At 37.5% G+C, this 22,294-nt stretch overlaps 3 protein-coding genes across 5 annotated transcripts in view; 1 reads left to right on the forward strand and 2 right to left on the reverse strand.

Moving 5' to 3' along the window:
- The first annotated feature begins 6 nt into the window (after positions 1-6).
- ppdpfa (pancreatic progenitor cell differentiation and proliferation factor a) lies at positions 7-3,351 on the forward strand. Of its 2 annotated transcripts, XM_079897788.1 has the most exons (6): positions 7-158; positions 680-1,031; positions 2,170-2,275; positions 2,371-2,448; positions 2,838-2,934; positions 3,022-3,351. In XM_079897788.1, exons 3-6 carry the CDS (start codon positions 2,221-2,223, stop codon positions 3,143-3,145), a joined length of 354 nt encoding a protein of 117 aa, XP_079753914.1. In that variant the 5' UTR covers positions 7-158; positions 680-1,031; positions 2,170-2,220; the 3' UTR covers positions 3,146-3,351. The 2 variants fall into 2 exon arrangements, with proteins under 2 accessions (XP_079753914.1, XP_079753913.1); XM_079897787.1 differs by having other exon boundaries at positions 7-1,031.
- Positions 3,352-7,424: 4,073 nt separating this feature from the next.
- Positions 7,425-13,858, reverse strand: ptk6a (PTK6 protein tyrosine kinase 6a). The gene is made up of 8 exons (XM_079897763.1): positions 12,788-13,858; positions 12,127-12,248; positions 11,627-11,793; positions 10,604-10,772; positions 10,041-10,199; positions 8,445-8,626; positions 8,199-8,352; positions 7,425-8,112 (listed from the first exon to the last, which is right to left on the reverse strand). The coding sequence occupies exons 1-8, from the start codon at positions 13,144-13,146 to the stop codon at positions 7,895-7,897; spliced, it is 1,530 nt and encodes a 509-aa protein (XP_079753889.1). The 5' UTR covers positions 13,147-13,858; the 3' UTR covers positions 7,425-7,894.
- Positions 13,859-16,929: 3,071 nt separating this feature from the next.
- The window catches only part of nol4la (nucleolar protein 4-like a), a 40,882-nt gene continuing 35,517 nt past the window's right edge, over positions 16,930-22,294 (reverse strand). For both annotated transcript variants that reach the window (XM_079897761.1, XM_079897760.1), the window contains exons 7-11: positions 22,025-22,210; positions 20,939-21,127; positions 20,029-20,148; positions 19,710-19,899; positions 16,930-18,766 (exon numbers count right to left, since the gene is read on the reverse strand). In XM_079897761.1, coding sequence (XP_079753887.1) covers positions 18,546-18,766; positions 19,710-19,899; positions 20,029-20,148; positions 20,939-21,127; positions 22,025-22,210 — 906 coding nt within the window. In that variant the 3' untranslated portion in view covers positions 16,930-18,545. The remainder of the gene's footprint in view (positions 18,767-19,709; positions 19,900-20,028; positions 20,149-20,938; positions 21,128-22,024; positions 22,211-22,294) is intronic.

Below are 22,294 nucleotides of genomic sequence, written 5' to 3' on the forward strand. Positions count from 1 at the left end.
GTTGTCACAAACAGATTTGACCATGAGGATGTTGTTAACAGTATTGGATGCGCATGTATGTATGTACAGTATGCATTAGTTTGCTGCAACTCTCACGCATTCAGCACTTTTCACACGCCACACATCCATTTTCTCCACCGACAGACAAGACGGCGAAGGTAACTTTTGATATGAGACCAGGGGTCTGATATGTAGCCACATGTATCTACTGTACCTAATATGCATCCAATAGAATCGATTTAATCAAGATCGGAATCAAATCACATGAATTGAATGGAAATTGTGAAATTTGTGTCAAGCAATAATAAAAACAGTAGCCTACTAGTCATTGTACCATGTAAACATTGTAAGACGTTGTCACTAAACCTAGTATAAGTATGTTTAGTATTCAAATGTTTTGACAATCAAAATACATTTATTGTGATGTAAAAAAAAAAAAAAAAACTTGCATCCCCCAATCCATAACCCCCCTCCAAAATTCTCACACCAAGCTAAACTCAAAAGTTGGCAGCCCTGCTGTTAGTAGGCTATAAGATCCTTCTCAGGAGATTTGCCACGGATTTTATTTAGAAAGCTTCTTGTGGAACAAACTTCGAATGCACGTGACCGTGATGGATTGATGGAATGGGAAAATGTGGACTTGAGTTGTTTGGAGACGCTTATCTGCCCTTGTCTACAGACATGGACAACCCCATCAATCCCCCCTTCAATTCTGTGAAACAACATTGTTTTGACCATAGACTGAAAAAGGCTTTGACCTGTCAATCTCGTGCCAGCGATCAGGCCACGCCCATTATATCATGCCAGCGAGCAAGCCACGCCCTCTGGGAGGTGAGAGAGTTTAATCGTCACTCGGGTAATAAATAGACCGTGAGTCCTTCGTGTTGTAGAATTTGGAGCAGAGCAGCGAAAGACCTTGGAGGGTCTCACCCAAAAAAACAAACTACAAATGGGCCCCGTCGCCTAGCGTTTACTTGACCAAGCCTTGCTTTTGGTGCATTACCAACATCAGCACTCACCACAAATCAAAGGTAAGGGAATGAGAAAAATAGTTCATGAAAAAAAAAAAACATGTTTAAATATTTGGACAGACAGGCAAAGCATTATTTGCTTTTTTATTACAACTAAACTTTTCATATCAGTTCTTCTGAGGTGATGCCAGTAAATAAACTGCGTACGTAATTTTATTTTAAACGATTTAAGCTTATTGTTGTAACTGATAACGTAGCCTATCTTAGTATTTTGCTCTTCTTTTTCTTTAACAGTTTCTTTTATTCTTAGTAATTTTAGCATTTAGTAGGCTACATGTCAGCTTTTCAAAGCACTGGTGTGACTTAAATGTGTCATCTGTTATGTAGCACATAAGGGAATTAACCAGTCACGTGGTAAATCCCTCTTCCCATCTGTGACCTGACATTGACGTCTGCAGGTCCAATGTGAAACTAAAGCAACACAAACACTAAATTATTGTGCAATCACTCAATCACTGTGCCTTTAATGTTTATTAATACTCTATATTGGTAGCTTTTATTATTTATTATTACTGTACGTTGGTAACCTTAAAACATTGGTAAACCCTAAATCAGGAGATACTCTTGTTTTGTGTGCATGACTTTTTTTAGTATTATCTGTAGCCTGGAAGGAAATGTCCTGAATTATTATTATTATTATTTTATTAGTCTAGCTTTCTTTTAAATGCTCATAGCAACTGCTAGCATGCAGCCTTGGACAACCGGGTATTTTAATAACTAAGTCTCATGAAATATGAGCTATTCTGCATGCCTGTTGCAGCTTGCTGTTCTCCTAAGCAAGTGGGTCTCTGAAAACAGAAATTTGATTCTTGAAGTAACAGCTGTTATGCATCATCTAGTCACACTGATAATAATAGGAAGTGAAGAATGTGTAGTTTCAGTGGATCATACTGATTAATACCATTACCAATACCATTAACCAGTTGGATGAAAATTGTTGGCAACACCTTGTGTGTGATCCTGACAGGGTTAAAACCTCTTTGAGTGTGCGGAGTTGTACAGATTGTTTGTGCATATGCTGACCTGAGATGTTTTCCAAGCTGCCCTCGTATTTCAAAGACCACATTGTTGTAGTGCCATGCAGATGTCGTCCTCAGACATTAGTTCTCATCATAGCTGTAAAAAATTTTTCCAACAGGTCTTCCATCTTTCCATCTTCCAAACAGTTGACACTTAGAGGACGGGGAAAATGGCATCAATTCCATCAACCGGTTCCCTTATCGCCACCCATGATTACTACCGAAGTGAGTTTATTAAAAAAATGTAACATAATAATAAAGAACATTTAATATTTTATTTAATAGTTTATTCCTTTCTAAAATGTTTATTCATGTTGCAGGGCGCATTGGATCTACATCTAGCAACAGTTCCTGTAGCAGTTCGGAGTACGCTGGGGAGGTCATTCCACACCCACCAGGTATATCATCTGAAAATCATCTCAATACTCTAAAATCCACATAAACATGCACATGTAGTCAGTCATTATATAGTACATAATAGGCCAGGTTTCACAGACAGGGCTTAGATTAAGCCAGGATTAGGCCTTAGTTCAATTAGGGCATTTAAGTAGCTTTTATAAACGTGACTTCGAAAAAAACATTACTGGTGTGCATCTTGAGACAGCAATATGGCAGTGACATATTTTAAGATATACCAGTGCGAGTTGCTCTCAGTTAAAACAGCTCAAACCTGCATTTTAGTCTGGGACTAGATTTAAGTCTTGTCTGTGAATCTAGTGGATGTTGTATATGTAGTCAGCTTTTATTGTAAAGGAATAGAAATGCTCAATGTCCAATTCCATGGCAGGTCTGGTACGACAGGACTCTGGCCACTGGTGGTCCAGTTTCTTCTTTGGGAAGCAGAATCAAATGGGGACACCCAATGGATTTGAATCCCAGCAGAAGTGAGTTTAATGACAGTTTTGTGTTTGGCTCGACTCAGCTCCTGAGTCCTGGTTTTCATGCAAAGTTTTCTTCATTTTGATTGGCAGGACTGGCACCTACACGGTGACAAACGGTCAGGTGACCTGCGTTGCTCGGGAGATTGTGATGAAGAGAAAAATGAGTGAGAGCAGTGACTCCGGGAAGGAGCCTGGATCCCCCCTCCCCTCATAAACCACCCCGACCCAATTCCACACCCTTCACCCCTCATCCAGGAGTCACCGCAGGCAGAAGCAGGCGACGGAGGCTCCATTTTTTTTTTTTTAGTAAAAACTGGCTGCTTTTTATGTCATGCTTTATAGTGCTCCTTTTTTTAAAAAATCTATGACCAAATCATTGCAAATGTATTGTATTTGCTATAAATAAATGACTTAACTGCAGCCCAAAGTATGGTGTGAGTATGTGTTTCTATTCCTCCTGCATTCTGTCATTAGTATATTAAAATGATCATATCCAGTTCCATTAGTACGGATTATGGTGAATCACTATTGGGTCTATCAATGTACTTTCATACAGGGATTATGACCAAACCAAACAGTCTCTGTTCACTGACTCTGCTATTCTACAGTGAATGAGCAGCTAATCAACAGCCTGTGCGCAAGATGTTTGGAATTAAGCGGGCTTTGGTGTGATTAAAACACGTGTACTGAGACAGGACACACTAATACAGTTTATATAACACTACACCTGCTGCCATTGGATCCATCTATTGTATATGTGGCAACAAGAAACTGAAGCCTGTTCTTCCATCTGGCAGAATTAACTTTTAGAAACCAGCTAAATAAAAGAAGAGCTGAAACATGGCCATCTGCGCAAGGTATTTTTAGGTATAAAGGTATAAAGAAGGTATTTTTGCACACCTGTAATGTTAATTCCCCCCTATCTGCTGCTAATAATGTGCATAGATTTAAAAGCATATTGGTCCAAAATAAAACGTTTGTTTTTATTAACCATGACCTACATATTATTTCAACAATTCTCTAAAGAATTTTGGGGTCAGTTCTAAATTAAAACATTATTTACCAGCCTACCGTATGTTGAAGCCTCTGTATTACTTCTGAAGTAGTATTATTTTAGTATGACCACACTGTAAGAAACTATTTTCATGATTTATTATCACAACATTTTTCTTTTGTCGAATCAACTTAGATCATTTGTATGGTTCACATAACATAATGTTTTGAGTTTCTGTTGATTAAACCAATGTCCTTCAATGTATTAACTCAAATTTTAAATTTCAATGAACTCAAAATTTTAATGCAACCAGGTTACTTACTTTTTAAGTTGAACCAACAATAACATATTTACAGTGCAGTAGGCCAAAGTGCAGTAGGCTAAAGTGCCACTTTGTCTAATGTTCTGGCAAGATTCTAAAGTTATGAATAAACATTATTCCAATGTTATTGGATGTTCATTACTTGTTTAGAGTGTTTGCAAAATTATAAAATGGAATGTTCCCTTAATGTTCGTGTAACCAATAAAAAAAGACCTAGAACATTAAACTCCTCAATGTTTTGATAGCATTCTGAGAACATCTAGAAATAATGTTTTCTTAACTTGAACGTTAATGAATGTTCCTATTTGGGTCAGTGTTTTAATGTTCTCAAATGGCCTTTCACCTATAATAATCTTTTAGGGCCGTAGACTTTCCTCTCTGATCCCACAGTTGTTTCTAAACAGAGACAAGAGCTAAAAACAGCACAGTCTCTTTATGTCGTTATGGACCGCGGAATCTCCCAGCGAGCTTCACAAGGTTTCTCTGTACAAAGGTGAACACGTGCACACAGACAAGTTTCTGTACAGATACGTCCTTGGAAGTGTTTCAACTTTGTGTTTGGAAACAGTAAAGCAGGAACTGCAGTTTCCAGTTAGCACGTTTAGCATTCCCACATATCATTCTGTTTATTATTCCAGCCTGGGTTTTTTTTTAATTAACATTTCTGTTTATTGCTAATACAAGTGTTTATTCTGATAACAGGATATGACATTTGTCCTCTATTATTTTATGCATTTTTGCTAACCACCCTTGTTGTTACCTTCATGAATTAACACAAGTCTCACATGTGGGCAAAATATCACAACGTTTGCCTTTTAAACAACCTATCTATTAAGGAATAGTTCACCCAAAAATGAAAATTCTGTCATCATTCACCCTCAGGTTGTTCCAAACCTGTATAAAATTCTAAAATTTTGATGAATGTGGGAAACTGAACAGTTCCGGGACACCATTGACTTCCATAGTAACTTTTTTTCCTATGGAAGTCAATAGAGTTACAAACTTTCTTCAAAATATCTTCCTTTGTGTTCAGCAGAACAAAGAAATGTATACACGCCTGGAACAACTTTCATTTTTGGGTGAACTTTTGGGAGCCTATTTTTGCTACTCATATTGGGCTAAATCAGCAGAAACATGTTAAAATGTACTATAAACCTACTTCGTCTTTTGCAATAGACTTACGAAGCAAAGTAAAATAAATGGCACAATACTCGCCAGTTGTTGGAAAAAAAATGTCTCTTAATTGGGCTTGATGCAAGTTCCACAGGCAGACAGGCAAACAAACAGTGCTTTCTGTTGTGACACTGCTTTGTGAAACAGGGCTACGGTATTTCAACACTGAGATGAGATGGAAACTGAAAAGCAGGTGAATTACTTAGACAGAAAGAGATTGTGAAATGGCGTGAAAGTATACAAGTATACAGGCCTAGGCTAATAACACTCTGTAACATATTTTTCTCTTTTCTAATTTGTAGCCCTGCCACTGAAATTTGAATTATTGGGTGTCTGATTGCAGAGTAGTGTCCAAAAACCTCCATCATGCTTACGTGACCTTCCTGAACATCCTGGCATTTTTCCGTTTAGTGTGGCCAGGCAAGTCTAGAGTGTTCTCGATTCTATTCCTGCCCACCACGCACCCACAGCATGAACAAGTTGTGGCAACACTCGTGTTACTGAGTTTTAGCAGTTGCAACAATCAGCAGTGGTGTGTGTGTGTGTGTGTGTGTGTGTGTGTGTAAATAATCCATACCCATTTATAATCCATGAATGTCACACAATAAAAATTGTAATACTTTTTTTTTCATTAAATGAACAGCCCTCATTATGTCCGGTTATATTTAATTAATAGTGAACTACTCTTGAACAGACAACACTGGGCCAACTAAAACTGCAGTGGAAAGTTTTCAGAGATTGTGAAATGACTTGCGTACACAGAAACTGACCAGACTCGTTCTGTTCCAGATGTCGTGATTATCTCTTTTAGAGCTTGTCTGCAGCAGAGAGATTTAAATCAAATATTCCTTGATTTCATTGTACCATGAAAACATACTGTATAGCTTTCAAAACTCAAAACTCCCTCACTGTCACCAGTGTTGGAGAAAATTACTTTTAAAAGTAATGCGTTAAAAAAAGGAACTGAGTTTCTTTTTCTGGAAAGTAATGCGTTAGGTCACTTTGTTTTGTTAATTGGCTGTGCTTGTGTAAGGATCACCAGTGAGAGTGCCCTGGATAACCATCAGAGGGCACTCCAACCCGGACAATCACCGCGCATCCACAAACTACATTTCCCATAATCCTTTGCCCAGACTAATCAGCCAGATCACATTCACCTGTATGTCATTACCTTGTTTAGCTCAACCCATATAAGCCTGTTTTTCACGTTCAATCCCTGCAAAGTCTTGTTTCTACTGCAATTCCAAGCGTCTTTGTATCTTGTTTCTCTTGATTCTCTGCCTGTTCTCTCGGATTTCCCTTTTGGCCTGTGCCCCTGTTATTGTTTGGACTGATTACCCAGTGTTTTTGACCTCTAGCCTGTTTTCTGGATTACATTTTTGGATTACCCCCTGTTCAATAAAACCGCATTTGGATCCTCAACCTTGTCTCTGAGCAGTATGTGATGTTTTTTAGTTGTTTTTGTTTGGTCACGCTTTAGTTTTGGGTCCAATTCTCACTATTAACTATGACTTTTGCCTCATTAAACTCTTAATTACTGCTTATTATTAGTTAGTAAGGTAGTTGTTAAGTTTAGGTATTAGGTAGGAATACCGTAGGATTCAGGGATGTGTAAGCGTGCTTTATAAGTACTAATAAACATCCAATATCCTGGTAATATGCATGCTAATAAGTAACTAGAGAATTGGGCCCTAAATTAAAGTGTTACAAAAAGTTCTATTTTTGACAAATGTAAACTTTTTTACACCAAAAGTGAGATGAATAAGCCTCAGGCTGAAGGAAATGTAAATGCACGTGTGTACAGTAGCTCAAACAAACCTTCAAACTTTGTTGCCATTCTGGATTGCAGAAGAATAAGATGCAGGTGAAGAAAGAAACACTCTTACGTGATGATGATCTAAAGTAATTTTCGCTAATGTCATTCTGACATTGGTTAATAAAGTGAGATTAAATACATAAAGTATATTTGCATTATTTACCTGTAAAATTATTGCAGGTTTGCGTGATATTCTGAGTTTGCATTTCACTGTTTTTATTCATTTTGAAGAATACTGAATCTGTTTTTGTGCAAGTGAGATGAGTAAATGCATGGTCACATTTAGTCTACAACAACCAATAACCATCATGTTTACACAGCACACACAACTCCTCTGCACTTATGATTTCTCTCAACATGGGGACAGGAGACGTGTCAGTCAATACATGGGAAAACAAAGTAACTTGCATTAAAAAAAGTTATTAAAATAGTAACTGTAATCTGATTACGTAACTAGTAATGCCTCCATGTAGATTTGAGAATAAGCTTGATTAAATTAAATGTGAATAATTCCTCATGAAATTTGAAAATAAAGTAAAAGTGCATGAATACTGTAAAAATAAGCAAATTAATGGGTGAAAATAAGTTTAGAAATCTGGAGTAATGCATGAAAATGAATGCTGGCACAGTCCCACTCGTTTGCCTTTGCATGGCACTGTTAACTGACGCCTCCTGCTGGATCAGATGTGTCATTGCTGCTCTCAGTGTTCCACAAGTTCTCCAGGAGCTTTTTAAGTTCACTGAAATCTGGTCTTTCGTCAGCTGAGTCTCTCCAACACATCAGCATTATGTCATAGATGTGCGATGGGCACTTATTGGGCGCAGGCATTCTGTACCCCGAGGAGATCATATTGTATACCTCTTGATTCGAGAAAGCTGTAAAAATATACAAAGAATAAAGGTGAACTCTAAACCTTGCTCAGATCTACATGAACAAGAAGATACATGAGTGGTGTACATACCTGGATATGGGACTCCACCATAAGAGAATATTTCATATAGGAGGACTCCAAATGACCAAACATCAGATTTATTGGAGAACCTTCCATGGCTGATGGCTTCAGGAGCACACCACTTATATGGTATCTTTTGATCAGCAGACGAGTAAATTGGCTCCTGTGAAACAAAATCAACCACATATTTTAAAAGCAAACTTTAAGAATTAATATTTTACAGATGTATTTGAATAACTGGAAGGGAATCCTCACCTTTATGATTCGAGCCAGGCCAAAGTCGGCCACTTTACAGATGTTGTTGGCTCCAACTAGAACATTTCGGGCTGCCAGGTCTCTGTGGATGCTGTTCTGTTCCTCAAGGTACGCCATCCCATCAGCCACCTGGCTCGCCATTTCTGTTAGTGTCAGAGCTACCAGTTCCCGCCCCTCCTCACCTATGAAGGGAAAATTGAAGGAATCATGTCTGTCTGCTTCAGGACTCTGTTCAACAATCACTCTCAGGAAAGGTGTGTATATATAAGTGTGCAGTGTTGGGGAAAGTTTACTTTTGAAATATATTGCATTACAATATTGTGTTACTCTGCCAAAAAAGTAACTAATACTGAAGGAGCTTTTATATGTATACAGTGATAGGCGTCGTATTCCTATAGTTAGACGTGGATCAGCTGAGAGTCAGCTGATGCGAGCTTGACTAACGTGACCAGCCAGAACTTGATGTTTACACAGCACACACAACTCTTGCACTTACTCTCAATTTCTCACAACATGGGGAAAGGAGACGTGTCAGTCGATACATGAGAAAAGAAAGTAATTTGAGTTACTTATTTTAAAAAGTAACTCAGAAACATTCTTGTAAATTTAAAAGTAATGCATTACTTTACTAGTTAATTAAAAAAAGGTAATCTGATTACGTAACTTGCGTTTCTTGTAATGTGTTACCCCCAACACTGCAAGAGTGTCTGTGTGTATATGTATTTGTATATATATACTGGTATGTGTGCGTGTGTGTGTGTTTGTGATGAGCTTTATCATTTTAAGTTGCGACGAGCCGTTTGTGAAGAAACAAGATGGACTCCTCACATTTTCTGGGGTTCTCAGAAGTATGTGAGTCATCATATTTGGATAAACTTCTATAGTTGGGAATGGGAGATGATGGCAAATTTAATTATTGTATTTCGGTTTGCTCCAATAGCAAAAGAATAAAATCTGTAACAGCATTTCAACAACACTCCAAAAGAAGGAAAAAAAGATAGATATTGATTTCAGCAGTCAGAAGAGAGAAAGATGTCAAATTTGCCATCATTCCCTCAGCTGTTGTATTTGAAACACTCTTGCTGCAGTGTTAATTGATTCACATTTTGTCATTTACTGCCAAGATAATATAACACAAAGTTGACACAGCTGATAACTGTGGAAACATGTCGTCACAGTCTGTCAAAAGGCTCTATTAGAAGCAAAAACTAAATATAATTTGTTATTTTTCATTTAATTGTAATATGCATCTTTAAAATGACTTTTATTAACGATAATTCAATTTCAACAATACATGTCATGTGACTGATGATTACTGTAGCCGCCTCAGTTTAACCGGCAGCACGGAGCGCGAGCAGCCAATCATCTCTTCCTCTTTATGAACGAGTTATCATTTTTGGTTAGAAAAGGTGTTTCGCTTTTACTTTTTCATTTAATTCATGAACCTCAAAATGTGTTTCTAGTCAAAGCGACTCAAAATGATGGAGCAGGTCACATGTAATCAACATAGTTGACAAATTACAGTACAAATTGAAAGTTGATGTCTAAAAACTTTCAGAATAACAGCTGAAATATGAGATTGAAAGAGGTTTTGACCTCGGAGGAAACTGAGCAGGTTGCCTTTTTCCATAAGCTCAGTTATGATGTAGAAAGGGACGGAGCTTGTGCAGACGGCAAAGAGTGTGATGAGATGTCTGTGTCTGAGCTTTTTTAATATTTGAGTCTCCAACAGGAAATCCCTGTGGTTGAGAGACTCTAGAGGAGAAGGAGAAACAGAGCACATCAGAAAATAAACATCAGTAGGGAGCAATATAGCATTTCTGAATACATCTGTCGAAATATGGAATTTACTCTTCCATGGGAATTTTTTAATAGGCTGAAAGACATGAGCTTAAACAGAGTTTTAGAACTGTTCTTCGAGAGTTCACGGTGTTGTGCTAACTCTATTGGCTTAGGTTTATGAGGGCAGTAGCCTGTTCTCATATTCCTCCAGCTCTCACAATCAAGAAACACTGCATTTCTCACATTCATGCATCTCGCATTTCAGGAACAGAAAAAAAACAACGCAAATAGGCAAAGAGGAAGTAGTCCATTCTAGTAATCCACCAGACATATTCCCTCATTTAGCCTTTTTTTTACTGTACATGCACCAACCCTACCATTTCTTTTGAGGATTTTGACGGCAACATTGACCATGCCTTTCCATTTTCCACGGTAAACATCAGCAAAGTATCCTGTACCGAGCTTCTCTTCCAGTGTAAACTCTTCCTTAGGTAACTCCCAATCATCTACTGTTTGATGGGAAAGATCCTGTTGTTTTGGTTCTGGCTATTAGCAAAACAGAGAGAAACTCTGTGAGGAATAGTACACAGTAAAACAGACAACTGCGTTTTGTTACATTTACATATTGTATATTCAGTGTGTGGTGATCTGCTATCAATCTGATATATAGGAATCACTGTATATAGGGAGAATATAACATTACATTACTAGTCATTTCATCTAAAATGAACTGACAAATGCTTGCTTATTTCAAAGGACAATTTGCCTCAAATTAGTATTTGTTAATTGACTGAAATCTTCCCATAGACAGTCTTTTTCCTCATGTAACAGGTGTTTTCTTGTGGTAGGTCTCTTACTATCTTAGTTCCTCTTAAATAGCACGTATTAAACGTCACAATGAAAAGTACATATCAGACACACCCACTGTTCACTTGCTTAAAGAAATAGTTTGCCCCAAAATGATTTAACAAACCCTCAAGCCATTCCAAATCTGGAAACTGGAGCTTTCAAGTCTCAAAAAAGTATTGTGAAAGAATCATTCAAACTAGTTTTGTGAACCAGATCAAATGATTCATTGAAAAGAGCAGACTCAAAAGAGGGATTCGGTCATGAATCGGATGCAGCTGCTTGTCCATGAACATGCCAAAGAGAGCTAGTACAGCTGTGGATTTCCTGATTCCAGACTTTTATTGAATAACCTAAATGTCCTCAAAAAAATCTATCGTATGACTTCAGATGACTTGGAATTAAGTTGTGTGGCTCACTTTTATTATAATTTTTTTTGTGTCATTTTGAAACTGTCAGGCCAAAGTGTGGCCAGTTATTATTCAAAAATTCACCTTTTGGAGAATACCGGGGAAAAAAAGTCATACAGATTCTTTTTGGATTTTTTTCCTCACCCGTGCACAGGGACTTGTGAGACGGTTCCCAGACCTCAGGGAATTCCTCCTGTAGTGCTCCACCAGCGTCTCCAGGCTCTGAAACATTTCACTCTGATCCAGATAGAAACTTCCATTCTGATTCTGATGGATCTTAATGTGTTTCACTTCTTCGTCACTGATTACCACTGGCAGAATGACACACAGAGAGAAAGGATGCATACAGCAGAAAAGCACTGTTTAGATGTGTTCTGATGAAATGCAACTGGCATGAATGAACCAAATAGGCGAGAAGAACACAGATACAAATGCTTGCACTTTTAGCAAGTCTATATATGACTGGACTGACTACATTTCAATTGTAACAAAAACAAGTGACTCAAAGATTATTTTACTACATTATAACAATGACATTAGTTCTGCCGTGTTACTTGTTTAGACTAGTGTAGGCAGAACCTGATGTAAAATGCAGTTTGAGTTTAAAATCAAGTTCAACACAGACAACAATCACTCTGACATACCTGATAATACACACCCTATGTGATCTTTTTCACTGTGTCGCACCAGGAAAGCACCTACTCCATTCCCTGGAGCCATAAGCAAATTCTGGGTCTCAAAACGGTTCAGTGTCCCAAAATACCAGCTAAAGAAGAGCAGAGTCAAATCACATGCATGCACCAGAGTTTGGACAGGACTGCATGTCTTGGATGCATGATACATACGACAATAATAAATCGACAATCTGTTTCCTATGGAAGCTTTTCCATCACGAAAAAAAAAAAAAAAAAAAAAAAAAAAAAAAGGTATGCTAATTGAGACCTTTTGTCTTACAATTTTGAGTTTTTTTCTTGTAGGCTAATTGCGATGTTATAACTCGCAGCTGTTCAGCTCAAACTGAGTGATTACACAGAGCTCTTTTGCATCCGTTCCTCTCGAAGACGTGACTTGGTGATATTTTGGTCAATCAATATTAATTTACAAATTCATAATTTGTGTTATTTTTTCAATAGAATAATGATAATACTAATTAGTATTATTTAATAATTGATAATATTATTATTAGCCCTACTTTGATATTGTCATTAGTAACTAATTAAGTTTTCATTTTTCACTGGTCTTGTCCGCGCTCCGAGTTTTGAACTCCTTCTATTTTCTGAAGGCTATAGAGAATAGTCTACTTACGGTTGCTCTTTCACAGTTTGCCTTCTCGCCAGGTAATTTTGAGGAACGACGCCCTTGGCTGTCACCTTTCCATTTCCGTCCAGTTTAAAGGCTGTCCACCAGTCACCCTCGCGCTTGTAAATTCGGAACTGCTCTCCGTCCTGGAAGGACAGCTCCTCGTCCGCGCGGGCCTGGAAGGGCCATAGCGCCGTGTATATCTCACCGTCCGCCGTGTATATCTCACCGTCGGGCTCAGACGGAATTTGTGTCTGAAGTTCGTTTGTTTTTGCACATGTTTCAACTTCAGTCTTAGACGAGTTGAAAAGTCTTTCACGAAGCGCCTCAAAACATGGGCACGAACAGCACCCGTTCTTGAACATTTCATTTGAATGTGAATCTATGACTGCAACAGGTTCCGGACTGATGAGACGAGGAAGCTGGATGGATCCTCCATCGGCAAGTGTCTAAACTCGAGGTGTGAGAGCTGGGAGGAGCACAGACAGGTTGCGTCTTACAACAACAGCTGCCAAACGGGACTGCATTTCTGATAGCGTCTGTACACAAGAATGCTGTTTAGGTGTAGCACAAAGAGTTTTGAGACACGACCAGTCAGGTACGAAACTCCTCAGGGCTACACACTGCTTAAATATGCCGTTCTAACAGTTTAAATATAGTGCTGTATGTCAAGCATTATTTGAACATTGACTTAAACAACAGTCTAAGCTACGAAAAAGACATGTAGGTATATTTCATTTTATTTCAAGATCCAAAATGATATTGAATGTAATCATACAAAAACACCTGGTCTTTATACCACTAACTTTGTTACATCAGTACTGATTTTTTTCATGATCACTGACACTGAAAGAAAAGCAGACTACAGTGTGACTTCAGTTCACAGATTTTATTCAGACAGCTCTGGAGGAAAGAGCAACTCAGGTTGCACTGCAGGTGCTTTCTCTGACCACAGCGATGACACCACATCGAAAATTTTAAAATGTCTTAGAATGAGTCTCTCGGCAAAGTGATATGTAAAAGGCAGGAAAATCACCCACCTGTGCTTCTCAATTTTTTTCTTTTTCTTTTTTTTTTTACATTAAACAAACAGAAATGAATTTTACCTGCCATATTCTCCATCTTTTAGGCGCTTCACATGTATATATATATATATATTTATGTTTATCAACACTTTTCTAAAGAATTCAAATATTCAGCCACATGTACTGGATTCACTTTTAAATCACAATAAATATATAAAAAACAAACTAAACACATACATAGCAAATCCAATATAATTGGGTTGATATTGGAGAGAGGGAGGACTCGTCAGCCAAGACGTACAGACCTGGTTAAAAAAGAAACACAGATCCAAAGGGTTCCTGAGGTTTGCATGTTCCCCGTACATAAGAACAGTGTAAGGGGAATGGCTTTCCGACTCACTGAGAGGCTTCTGACTGAGGTCAAAGAGCACAGGTCAGTTGGTTTATGAGTTGGGTGGATCTACCCCGTCCCAAACGTGACGCCCCTATTCTATATTCCCAATAAAAACATTTAAAAAATGACATGACATCAAGTTTTTTTTTTTTTATCTTTTGCTTATTCTCTAGAACAAGCAGAAATCACTAAGGGAACTACTGTAAGGGGCCATTTTACTCCCACATTTGTGGAGAAGAAAGTTAGTGGTGCCCTTTGAGCTGATGATAAGTCCCTCCTCTCTCTCGTCCTCGGCATCTACCATCAGTAGTGACAACCACGTCTAAAGGCCCTTACACAGAAGACATTTTGCGCTGGATGTTTGACAAAGGAAGAAACAAAAGCGTAGCTAATAACTTAATATTCACACTGTTATGTTCTTCATTTTCTAAAAAAAAAAAAAAAACATTTGCATGGATCATAGCAATAACTTATGAGAAAATAAATATACAGAGATTTATGCACAAAAGTGTGCAAAGGCCTTTACTGTGGTTTAAGGTCAGCATGTCCTTCAGTGTTCCCCTCTATTCTGATTTGATTTAAAATAAAAAAGCACGTTTTGGGGTCACGACAGGACAAGAGGTGGGGCTTTACTAGGACAAACAAAACCAACAACAACAAAATTAAAAGCAACAACAGAAAAAAAATTCTTGAATTCTGTACATGTAAACATCACACACTTCCACTGAGTCAAAAAACCAGAAAGAAATCATACAAAGCTTCACATTGGTACAAAGAGAAACTGAGCTTCAGCATACAGTTTCTAGTAAGAACAAGAGTAAAAACAAAGAAAATACCATAATCATAATAATGTTACAAAGCACCACAAAATTAAAATATATCACAGGCAATGGTTGTTACCACATTTGATTTGATTTTAGCTGCACGGTTTAAAAAAATAAAAACTTGTAGCTTTTCTTTTCTTTTCTTGCCTATCCTTTTCTTTACATGTGTCTTGTGTTCACCAACCTCAGATGTCCAGAGAGCTTTCAAAAACATCTTGCACTTCTAACATCAATTATGAACAAAAAGATACAAAACAAGGAACAAAAAAAAAATAGTAATAGGGCAAACAATAGATCAATAACCTGATACAACTTTTGGACAAATCTTTTGATGCTGTCACCATATAATTAGAATAAGCCCAAAAACATTTCTCGTCTTTCAACTCAAAGCCCAGTGCTGGACTGGCTCACATTTTCCTGCATGGAGTAAAGGGAACAAATAATTACAATGCAGAGCAAAAAAATACAGAACATTATGGCTTGAGAATGATCAGCTGCATTTCATAATTTAGGATCATTTAGGTGGTTTTAAGGCTCCATCCCATAAACATTTGACCCCTCTTGTGTGTACATTTTCCTTTGCGGATTGTAAAGTGCTACTATGTTAACCAATTTAATAATTTATAAAGTGTAACATCTGAATATAAATGAATGAATGTTCCTATCACTTCATCCTTTCATCAAGGAATCTATTTTAGTGAGTAACAAGTAAGAGGTAATAACAAGCTTCCATCCACGTATCAAAACTACGCTGTTGAAGACAACTTAGATCTTTTTTTTTCCTCTTCAAAATTTGTGATTTGAATGTCATATTCAGTCCCTTAAAGACCTGTTTGAGATGTGTGTTTTACATTTGGAATGTTGAGACTCACAACACCGATTCCCTTCAGACTGTCAATGTCGTACAACCAGAGTTTTTATGTTTTTTTTTTGTTTGTTTTTTTTGTAAAGTAACAAAAAGATATTTAACATGTGGAATAAAAAAGTAATACAAAACAACAAATAAAGCACAAATGGAATGGCTAGACGACTTAAATAGATAATTAAAAATGTGTGTTTGCAGCTAAAGAGGAAAATGCTCTGTTCCACATAATCGGGTTGCAGAGTGAGGACACGGTTCAAGCTATGGCTACAAGACTTGAAACTTGAAGGCCCTGTATTGTCACCACTCTACTAAAGGCTAGAGAGTCAGAGTGAGATCTCACACACCGCTATGCTGTTTTACGAGGGATCAAGTCACAATAGTTCAGGATTGTCTTTTGCTTTTTTTAATACAGTTTTTTTAACGATGGCATTTGTGAACATGACAAAATGCAGGCAGGAGGAAGAGTGAGGCTGGTGTCAGAGCGGAATTGCATCGTCAGTGTTCTACGTACCACTTGGTTCATGTGGATGATGCTACCTTAGTCCACCAATCACTGCCTCTCAAGCCCCTGCGTGTTGTTGACAGAAAGGAAATGATGTCTTCATCGGTTTCCTTCTGCTGATATTAGGTCCTTTCTCTCAAACTCACTGTGCATATACAGTATGTGTGCCAATAGGATGTTAAGTCCCTCTGTTTTGATTGGTCCCCGTGAAAATGAAAGTGTCTCAGTCATGAGGTTAGAAAAAAAGAGCAGCATTCACAACTTAACAGAATGTGTTAATGCAGCATGGGAAATGCAATCCTTGTCCCTTTTTCCCCCCCTATTTTTTTTTAGTCCATCAACGGCGCTCCTGTCTGGAAGGTTGATGTCACCCATGTGTTCCTGTGAGAACTTTTCCTACAGTGCATTGATGCGCTGAGGATGGAGGTTTGCCAAGGCAATCGAGCATGTAGAGTTTGAAGCGTTCCACTCAGCACAGCTTCATTTGCATAAAGTCCAACATTCCCAGCCAATAGAATTTCAGCATCTTCTTTTTTTTGCGCTCACCAATCACGGTTTCTTTTAGTAGACTTTTATGTGTGCATGTGTAAGCTTGAATGAAAATTCTTATATATGAGAGGAATATATATATATATGTACAAAGGACATCTGTTAAAGTGTTTACGATTGAAAATGATGCATTTTCAGACACGGACACACTATAACGATTATCATCTACATTGCACCTTCTCCCCAAACCTCATTAGCATTGAACAGATGAAAGAGATTTTTACAAAAAACCCTTTTCTCTTGAATCTGTTCTATATCTAAAATGGCTAAATCTGGAGCAAAGCTGCTGCATGGATATGTCTATGGTAACAAAAGAACTTAAACATCTGAGGAACTTTTTTCAAATTCAATAAAACAAGATGCCAATGACAAACATGAATCTAATCTGATAGTAATATTTTGTGCCTTAGTGTAAACTTTATGCTGGAGTTGACATCATTTTGTGTTTGTTTTGGGCATCACTCCTAAATTTACTGCTTTTGTGTCTCAAAAGATGAAAGGTCTGGACTCTCTGTGGTGGACTGATAGATCTCACTGTGTTGTGCTCTGTGCAAGACGATTGTAATGCTGTTGTGAGTACAGACACCTCTTGCTTTGTGTTCTCTGATCATCTCATCATGAAACAATGTTTAATAAGTCATCTCAGCCCTCCGAAAAGGATTAAGCCCTGATGGACTCAAAGGTAAGGACATTTGATAAAGACACTATAATGGACATAAAGCTGTCATGAGCAATGTGTGATAGGTAGGTTTACAGGAAGAGCATAGGCGGAGTTTGGGGGGTGCCAGGGGGAATCGAGTGTCTAGAGCCAAAACTGTTTTTATCTTTGTGTGTTTAAATCTAAAAAATATAATAAATTATCTTTTTATTATTGAAATCACTTTGGGCAAAATGAGTATACCCTACTTCTCGGGCACAACCGTTGCTATTGTCATAAATTGTTTTGCTGAGCACAAGAATCAACAATCTACTTCAAGTGCATTAAACATTACTGCTAATGACTGCAATTCCCGTTTAAGTACATTTATTCCCTCATGTGCATTAACAGGTTTGTGTAAAGCACCTTACATAGTGTATAAGCCCAAAAATAATACTTGCGACTGGCCCAGTGCCAAACGCAAGTACAATTTGTTAACTTTATTTGGAACGGATACATAACACATGGTTTTATTTTAATATTTTCTTATAAAGTTCAGGTTTCTTTTCCTTCTGTAACTATTAATTCTATTAAGCCACCAAAAGAGTTTTTATGAGAGGTAGCATTTCATATGGAAATGATATAATTACATGTGCATTTAAATAAAACATTTTAATGCAAAAATAAATAAAAACTATGCAAAATACAGGTTCATGGCAAGTGAACCTGAGAAAATGATGGCTGGTAAATGTTATCAATTGTAGACCCTGTACGTGTGCTTGAGATACAGCTTCTTCTGACCCCTCCATTTTTCTTCCCCCCAAGCGAAGTGAAACTCCGCCTATGGACTTTAAGTGTATATGTATGTAAGTGCACATAGCTACATGTATCTTTCCTGTCATAGTGTGCATTTATGTGTATGTGTGTTTATGAGAGAAAGACGGGTAGCACCAGCCTGTGTGCAGTTCTCAGTTCTGCTGCAGTATGAGGTTCTCAAGCTCATCAGCAGAGCGAAGCAAGAAGGCCGCAGACTCGCGATAACCCGCAATCAGTTGCCGAACAGCCGTGACCTCGGGCGGGCTGAGCTGGGCAGATGCCCCTCCGCCCCCTCCACCCTGACCATGACTGTTTGAACTGGAGGAGGACGTGCTGTTGGATGCCAAAGATTTCATACTGAGATCAGTCGGCCCTGAAAGAAAACGAAAGAGACATTTATTCAAATTAATATCTTGTAGATCTATAGAAAAGACTAGACTATGGTTGCTTCAATTCCAGTTTCAATAGTCAATAGCAAGCATGACGTAGGATGTAGGATGTAGCGTAAGCTCAGGTGAGAGTAGACGCCTCTCGCGGTTCCGCGTTCGTCAATACGTCGAGTCAGAGTTCACTCTTCCGCAGGAACTAGACTTGCATACGGAAGCCAGTGATTATATTATACGTTTTTAATATGGATATTTTTCTTTAAGAAATGCATCGCTTTGCTTCAGAAGGCCTTTATTAACCCCCTGGAGCCGTATGGATTACTTTCATGATGGATGGATGATCGCTTTTTTGGGCTTCAAAATCTCAGTTACTATTCACTCCCATAAAGCTTGGAAGAGCCAGGACATTTTTTAATATAACTCCAATTGTGTTTGGCTGAAAGAAGAAAGTCATATACACCTAGGATGGCTTGAGGGTAAGTAAATTATGGGATAATTATCATTTCTGGTTGAACAAACCCTTTAATACCAATTTTGATATCACAGCAAAAACTAACAAAATTAATTCAATTGTTAAATTGAACAATTAAAAATTTCAAATGAAATATTAAATTAATATAGCGTTTAATATGAAAGTATTAATATAGTATTTAATATAAAAAAACAAAGAGTGTGCACTTTTTTTTGCTGTTTATTAAGTCATAACGGGAAGTCATCTTCTTTTAGACATTTTGGCCTTCACACCTAAAACAACTAGGAAAGTGTGGAGACTGCATTGATGGGAATATAAATATGAACAAATTAAAATGAATTATTTTTCATTTTAGTAAACATTGTTTTAAATAAACAGTAAAGGGGGGCGGTCACCATACTTGGCTACATGTCACATCACTTAAACCATGAAGAACTTTTTTTTTTCATATTACTCACCATTGGTTTGTGATGTGCCATTGTTTTGGATGTTGTTGCCAAGGGTCCCGTACCCACGGAAACTGTAATTAAGTCCACCATTGGTGTAGAGTTGGTCCTGGGAGTAGGCCGAGGCGGCCAGTGAGAAGCCTGAGTTAGACAGGGCAGCTGGATCTCTGGAGTTTGGCTTCTCTGCTGTAACTGACTCATCCTGAACAGGAGTGCATGGAAAGGAAAAATGTGATAAGGCAAAGAAAGACCAAAAGATAACTCACCAAGTAATCTAAAAATGAATTCAATCTGATTAAAGATCTAGAGATCAATGCACACATGCACTCACATGGGCCTGATAGATGTCAAGGCGCATCCTCTTTGCAGCATTACGTGTTTCACTCTCACATGCTGCTGCAAGGATGTTCTCAGCCATGGCGGAGGTGAGGTGAGGGGGTGTGGGCCGTGTCTGACATCATCGGACAGGGCAGAAAAATATACATGTTATTACCTTATGCATTCCTGTCTATGTTCTAATTTTAAAGTATGGTGTTAACCCATAACCCATTTGTTACCCAACTAAATTGCTTTAGTTATGAAAAAAAAAAAAATCTGTATAATTTTTTTAGCTTTTCCCTGGAACTGAATACATTCGAAATGATATTCTATTAAAGCATTATCTTATCTTTCAAAAAAGGACAATTACTGTGTAGCCATCTTCCTGGTTCATGATTATTGAAAACATGTTCCGCATCACTGCACTGTAAAATCAGATTTTTGAAGCTAGTTGGATCTCTTCAAATACATTCAACCACTTCAAGTTAAAAAAAAAACATATGTTTTCTATAAGTTTTTGGCTCTACCAGCACCATACTTTCTAGAAATGCCTGTTTGATAGCATTTAATTCCTGTGAGATGCAGAAAATAAGCTATGACTTGGAAAAACATTGAATCTGTTCTTTAAGAGCAGTGATTCTCAATCATGTTTTTCTCAATCATATGACAGCACTACACATTTAGGATCTTTCTCCTATCTCGCACACTTTCAGGTTGGATTTCATGAGTTAAATCAGGCTCAGTGCCAGGACAAGGACCACTAGAGGGCAGTAGTATGCTATAGAATGGTGTGTAGCACAAACAACGGTACGTTTTAATATGTGAAACATTTTGGATTATCTGTGGTATTGAAATAGCACAGAGGATTATGGCAGATGTGTGTTTTTGCTTGTCAACATGTGCAAATGCCCATGTTTCCATACCTCGAAGCCACCCTTCTTCATGCGGCGACAGGATTTGAGGTAGGTTCGGATCCGTTTGCGAGCACGTTCTTGGAACTCTGGGAACTGGCGGCTGCAGGATTCAATGATGGCCTGGATTTTCTCTTTGGGCTGCTTTGAGATTGGAACCATCCGGTCCAAGTTCTCATCCACAAACAACCGCACAAACATCTGAAAACATGAAGAAATATTAGAGCAATGCAACAAAGGAAAGAAAAGAAGATGGAAAATTGAACATACTGCATCAATGAATCAGAAAAGGGAAATTGTGAGGAGGATGTAAACGTGAAGGGGGTAAAGAAATGTAAACGAAGAAACTTGAAATAATGAAAATAATAATTAAGGTTCGCAGCCACTGAAATGTTTGTATTTTTTATAATACCTCATTGTAAATTAAATTACCAGCATAACAATTTGAAAGAAGGGTGGAAATTGAAAAATGAATATGATTTTCAGTATTTCATCATATTTGCTTTGTCTGTTTTTTGCTTTCACTGCTTAATGAACTCCACAAGTTTGTGTAAAACGATGATCATATTATTCAGACCAGCGTTATTTATACTTAATTTTAGTAATAATTTCATTTATTTTTTTTATAAATATTGCTAAATATATATAAAAAAATTTTTTTAACTTATTTCCAGCTACTAATTTTAGTACTTCAACTTGTAAATATTTCAGTTACCTGCCAAGGCAACATTTCTAATTTTCGATTACTACGTTTTTCATCTAATAATTATATTTAATTTTACTTCTGCTTTATTCCAATTAAAACATTTTTTTTAATATTTTTATTTTTGATAATAAACTTGAGAATAGCCCAAAATGATTGAAATAATATTTCTTATCTATTTTTATGTAAATTTAGTTTATTTACTTTATTTCTTTCAAAATACTAAAAACTTTATGTTTATTTACAAAAAGACTGTCAAATGTAGTCTCAGACTTTTGGACTTTACCTCCAAACCTAAGCAATGTAGGTCATAAAGCTTGAAAAGATGAATAAAAAACGAAATCTAATTTAAACCATAATATGAGAGAGAAAGCGGTAAAGGGAGTAAGTCTCACGTTAAAAGCTTTAAGTCGTTCGGGGTCCAGACCCTCAGCGTCATTTATCTTGTCGCTGTCGTCATGGTCATCGTGATCGTCGTCATCATCGTCAATGACCTGAGAGCGACCCGGGGTCATGTCGTCCCCGCACGTGCTCAGTTCCATCTTCACAGAGTCATAGCTTCCTGAGCTGTACTGAGGCGACTGTAGAACATACAGTATGTACAAAAGTCAAAACCTCCATCTGAACACCATTATGCTTATTAGTACTTGTTTATAAATACACAT

Source organism: Squalius cephalus, assembly GCF_949319135.1.
Source record: "Squalius cephalus genome assembly, chromosome: 16".
Lineage (NCBI taxonomy): Eukaryota > Metazoa > Chordata > Actinopteri > Cypriniformes > Leuciscidae > Squalius > Squalius cephalus.